General features: G+C 48.9%; 1 protein-coding gene across 8 annotated transcripts in view; it reads left to right on the plus strand.

The window, feature by feature from the left end:
- The window catches only part of RFTN1 (raftlin, lipid raft linker 1), a 220,955-nt gene that overhangs the window by 169,160 nt on the left and 45,947 nt on the right, over positions 1-5,848 (plus strand). For all 8 annotated transcript variants that reach the window (XM_010856723.1, XM_010856717.1, XM_010856720.1 and 5 more), the window contains exon 7: positions 5,448-5,563. In XM_010856723.1, the coding sequence (XP_010855025.1) occupies positions 5,448-5,563 (116 nt within the window). The remainder of the gene's footprint in view (positions 1-5,447; positions 5,564-5,848) is intronic.

Genomic DNA, 5,848 nt, shown 5'->3' on the forward strand with positions numbered 1-5,848 from the left:
GGTATTCCCATCTCTTTCAGAATTTTCCAGTTTATTGTGATCCACACAGTCAAAGGCTTTGGCATAGTCAATAAAGCAGAAATAGATGTTTTCCTGGAACTCTCTTGCTTTTTTGATGATCCAGTGGATGTTGGCAATTTGATCTCTGGTTCCTCTGCCTTTTCTAAAACCAGCTTGAACATCCGGAAGTTCACGGTTCACGTATTGCTGAAGCCTGGCTTGGAGAATTTTGAGCATTACTTTACTCGCGTGTGAGATGAGTGCAATTGTGTGGTAGTTTGAGCATTCTTTGGCATTGCCTTTCTTGGGGTTTGAATGAAAACTGATCTTTTCCAGTCCTGTGGCCACTGCTGAGTTTTCCAAAGTTGCTGGCATATTGAGTGCAGCACTTTCACAACATCATCTTTCAGGATTTGAAATAGCTCAACTCCATCCCCTCCACTAGCTTTGTTCGTAGTGATGTTTCCTAAGGCCCACTTGACTTCACATTCAAGGATGTCTGGCTCTAGGTGAGTGATCACACCATTGTGATTATCTTGGTCGTGAAGATCTTATTTGTGCAGTTCTTCTGTGTATTCCTGCCACCTCTTCTTAATATCTTCTGCTTCTGTTAGGTTCATACCATTTCTGTCCTTTATCGAGCCCATCTTGGCATGAAATGTTCCCTTGGTATCTCTAATTTTCTTGAAGAGATCTCTAGTCTTTCCCATTCTGTTGTTTTCCTCTTTCTTTGCATTGATCGCTGAGGAAGGCTTTCTTATCCCTCCTTGCTATTCTTTGGAACTCTGTATTCAAATGGGTATGTCTTTCCTTTTCTCCTTTGCTTTTCACTTCCCTTCTTTTCACAGCTATTTGTAAGGCCTCCCCAGACAGCCATTTTGCTTTTTTGCATTTCTTTTTCTTGGGGATGGTCTTGATTCCTGTCTCCTGTACAATGTCACGAACCTCCGTCCATAGTTCATCAGGCACTCTATCAGATCTAGTCCCTTAAATCTATTTCTCACTTCCACTGTATAGTCATAAGGGATTTGATTTAGTTCATACTTAAATGGTCTAGTGGTTTTCCCTACTTTCTTCAATTTCAGTCTGAATTTGGCAATAAGAAATTCATGATCTGAGCCACAGTCAGCTCCTGGTCTTGTTTTTGCTGACTGTATAGAACTTCTCCATCTTTTGCTGCAAATATAATCAATCTGATTTCAGTGTTGACCATCTGGTGATGTCCATGTGTAGAGTCTTCTCTTGTGTTGTTGGAAGAGGGTGTTTGCTATGACCAGTGCGTTCTCTTGGCAGAACTCTATTAGCCTTTGCCCTGCTTCGTTCTGTACACAAAGCTAAATTTGCCTGTTACTCCAGGTGTTTCTTGACTTCCTACTTTTGCATTCCAGTCCCCTATAATGAAAAGGATGTCTTTTAGGGGTGTTAGTTCTAATGAACTTTTGGGCTAACCCAATAAAAGGAGAATAGTGACATTTTCTAGTAGAGCATACATCGGCCAGTTGTCACGACGTGTGTGTTTCAGGCTGGCCTTGGCAGAGGACTGGCACCGGGGTGGGCTGGAGGGAGCTTGCTTGGCAGGGTCTTCATGTCCCAGGGGCTGCAGAGGATGAGCAGTTTTCTCACAGCATTTACCTCTTGGGGGAGCGGGCGAGTCTCCTTTTCCCACACCCTCTTGTGTATCATAAGCTTGGAGAGTTAAGGTGGCCTTTTGCCCAAAGATCGGCATCAAATATTTATACAATGCCGGGGTGAACAGCTTCCTGTGCACAGTAGGGAAGCAGCTTTACTTTAATAAAAAATGCAGTAATAATGGAGTGTTTTCCATCGATGGAGGTGAGTTAACCTTTCTGCAGGCGGAGCCTCACTCTGAGAGCGACCTTTCAATCCCAGCTCGGAGCGTGCGACAGCGAGGCTGAGCCTAAACGGTGATAGAGAGACGGACCGGGGGCTGAGGCCGTCCAAACAAGACGCTGTCTCAAAGCCCGGCTGTCTGCTCTCTGTGGCTCGTTGACTTTTTCCTGTTCCAGATGACCAGATTTTGACAGCCACTCTGAAGGTGCTGGGCAGTTAAGTGCGTGAATCAGCACTCTGGATTCAGGGCGGAGCCGTGGGCTGAGAGGCTGGAGGTGGCACCGAAGGAGGAGGATGGGGAACAAGGGCCTGGTTTGTTCCCGCTTCCTGCCCCCAAGCCTGGACCACACAGCCCTCCTCCCTGTGGGCGACGGAGGGGAAGCCAGGCAGGGGTTAGGAGAGCAAGCCCCTTCCCCCTGTGGACCTCAGCTGTGTCACGCTGGGCATTCTAATACTCGGAGGGCGTTTGGCACATTTAAAGGACTTGGAGGCTTACCGGTAAGGAGATCTGTAGGTGGAGACTTTGAAAATTGGGTGCTGTGTTGATACAGTGCTGAAGGGTCAGTGAGTATCTTCCGGTCCCAAGCACTCCCCAGGTCAGGACTAGGGAAAGCTGTATTCACGAGGGTCCGTAGGATGTCCCTACAGCGGCACCGTCTTCTGCCTGACCTGTGTTGCCCAAAACTGAAAAAGTGAGCCAGACTACTGCCCATGTGTGTCCTGGACCCCAAAAGACTTACAGTGAGGTTCAGCCGAAGAGTAGTTCTGTTCTTTGTTGCTCACCTTAGTAAAATGTATCTTAGAAGGACATTGGACTTGGGAGGAACTTTTCAGCAGAGCAAATGAAAGAAGTAAGGTTAGTGCTTTTGCTAAGGGTCGTTGATAACAGACTATTGGTTTAGGAAAGAAAATTAATAGCAGAGCATGGTACTGATTAACCCACAGGGATCTTACTGGAAATGGAGTATTGTTTTCTCAGGTAGGAATAATATAAGAGGCTACTGTGCTCCAGGAATTCCCCTCAGAGCCGTGGATTGTTGAGTTGATCAGGCCCCTGTCTCACTCTGGAATAATCAGGAATATCCCCCAGGTATTCTTGGTCTCGAACTTCTCAAGTTTTGATCAAGCCTTGTAACGGTCAGTTATTGCCACGATGACGCTGTGTAACAAACCACTCCAAAGCGCTCGTATTTGCACGTTGGCTGGAGCAGTTTCTTTGAGACAGCTGGGCCCACTCTCAGGTCTGAGGGTCATCGGATCTAGGCTGTGCTCCAGTGGGGCAGGCGAGCTGGGGCATGTCCTCTCAAAGTGGCGGCACAGACATGAGATCACGTTCAACCGTGCCCGTGTTCCGCAATCCTCTGCTTGCATCCCATCTGCTGAAATCCCACTGGCCGAGCAGGTCACCTGGGTCAGCCCCTGGTTGGCTGGTCTCCTCCCCACCACTGAGCTGACTCGGTCTTGACTCTCTTCTCATGATTCTGCTGCTCATCTGGCCCCTGGTGGGCCCTCATTCAGTCTGCAGTCCTAGTCGAGCTGTGTCTTCTCCCATGAACTCTCAAACCCCGTGTTCCCATGTGTCTGGCTTGCAGTTAGTTCATCTCTCTCCTCAAAGTGGAGCGTTCTGCTCTGAGAACTTCGGTCAGAAACAGCGGCACGGTTTCCTCCAACTCCGCACGCCTCCTCTCCTAGCCCACTTTGTATTCTCATAGCATTTACTTCCTTGGACATTACGTCATCATCTCCCTGCAGGGGGAAGCTCTGTGGGAGCAGGGTCTTCATTTATCACCCGTGACCTCAAGGGCACCTGGTGCATAATAGACTGAAGGAGGCAGGGTCTCTGGAGTGAAAGAGGATGGACTTTTGTCTTTCGGGCTTCTTAGACCTTGCTAAGTTGTTCTCGGGAAAGGTTGTGCAGTTACAATTCCCTTCAGTGCAGGAAGCTTTTTCTGTACCATGAAGAGTGGTAAGCAGGGCCATCCATCTATTTGTTACTTATTTTGTTGTTGCAAATAAGACGCAGGTTTCTCATCCTGATGGCTTTTTTGGTTTTGCTCGTGAGGTCTGTTGGAAGTCAGGCGCTGACGGTCACTGTGTGTGTCCATCTGTCTGTCTTTTTGGGACTGCTGGACAGTGCAGGCAGTTTCTGAACGCCACTGTGACGTGGGGCTTTCTGGATTTGTCCCCCTTCCCTTCTGGATGAAGAAGAGATCACGTTCTTGTGTGAACTGCCCCTTTAAAGGAATTGTCCTTTATACCATTAAACACTTTTTATGTCTGTTGCCGTAACCAACCGCCATGGACCGAGTGGCTTGAGCAGTAGATGTTTATTTTCTCATGGTTCAGGAGGCTGCACGTCCATGGTCAGGGGGCTGGCAAGTTCTGTTTCTGGTGAGGTCTCCTTTCCTGACTTGCAGACGGCCACCTCTGTGTCTTCCTATAGCCCTTCCTCTGCACATGGTTGGGGGGCTGGGGGGCGCTGCTCCAGTGTCTCGTCCTCTTCTTCTAAGGACTCCATGCCTGTTAGACTAGGGCCCAGCCTTATGATGTCACTGAACCTTAACTACTCCCGGAAAAGATCTATCTCCAAATATAGTCACTCTAGCGATCAGAGCATCAATGTCTGAGTTGGGAGTGGGGTTGGGGACGGAGTTCAGTCCAGGCGGGTGTGACAGAGCAGTGATTTGTACAGTACTGACCGGCAGGAACTCTGTGTCCCCACTCCCCCTTCACAGATAAGAGGACAGGCCCCTGAAAGGGTCATTTTCATTTTCCGACACAGCACGGGCCCAACCACCTGCTTCTGAGTCCATTCCTCTATTCCACACAGCCCTTCATCTAAGTGGATCCAGGGCATTCAGGAGCCATTTACTAAATGCACCTCCTTGAAGGTCTTCTGCAGGAACGAGGATCCTGGGAGTATTTTTCTTGACCCTCTCATTGCCTGAGGCAGTTCTGAGTCGTTTCGTGTGTGTGATGTAGGTTTGATGAATTATACAGAACTCAGAACCTTACCATTGATACGCCCAAGGAAACGTTTTCAGTGGTAAGTCATTTGGAAAAAGTCCCCCTTCCCCCAGATTTCACCTCCTGACGAGAGCGTCCTGTGCTCGGCACGCACATCACACAGTTGTCAAGGAACCAGCGCCTGTGGATCTGGTCTGCGAACCTAGAGCTGCCGTGTTACACCCAGCCCCGCTTCTGAATAATCTCTCTCCCCTCCGTGTAGTTTTCTCCTAAAAATTGTCCCTGAATGACTGTGTTTCCCTCCCAAATCCGTTCTCCCCAGTGCTTCCTGACGGTGGAGCGTGAAAAGGAAGGTAAACGCGTGAAATCAAATGGTGATTGCTAACAATGAGATTTGGGCTCATAAAATCAAGGATATTATTCAAAACCGCGAGGTAAATGAGTCTCATTCATTCTGATGGGGCTAGACTCTACGGCTGTGTGTGCCTTCTTTAATTAACATGCTGAAAAGATGTTCTGATTGGGATTATTAATGAATGCAGTGAACATTTTCGCTGCTTGTGAGGCTTCTGCCACAGACAGTTTACAGCAACCACCCCCCCATCCCCCCGCTTTTTCTTTCTCCACAGATTCCTTGCACGACTTGACAGATGGAGTGTTCATCTTTGAAGCTGTTTCCACAGAAGACAGCAGAACCACGCAGGGCTACGATGCTATTGTAGTCGAGCAGTGGACGGTTCTGGACGTGAGTGTGGGGCTTGGCCGTGATGCTTTTGGTTTGGACCGTGGTGGTTTTATCCGCTCCCTCCTCCGAGTGAGGCTGCCCCTGGACAGCGGGTGGACTGCTGGACACCCCGAGGACCCCTGTTGTCCTTGGGGACCCTCCTGTGCCCCCAAGGTGGGAGAGGGGCCCCCACTTTTCCCTTTCGGTAGAAAACACACATCGTGTGTGCCAGACCACCGGGCAGAAAAGATTCTTCTTCACTCGTCTGAGAGGTCTAAGTGACGTAAGTGAGGCAGACACATGGTT

This window comes from Bison bison, unplaced genomic scaffold, assembly GCF_000754665.1.
Source record: "Bison bison bison isolate TAMUID 2011002044 unplaced genomic scaffold, Bison_UMD1.0 scf7180017864374, whole genome shotgun sequence".
Taxonomy (NCBI): domain Eukaryota; kingdom Metazoa; phylum Chordata; class Mammalia; order Artiodactyla; family Bovidae; genus Bison; species Bison bison.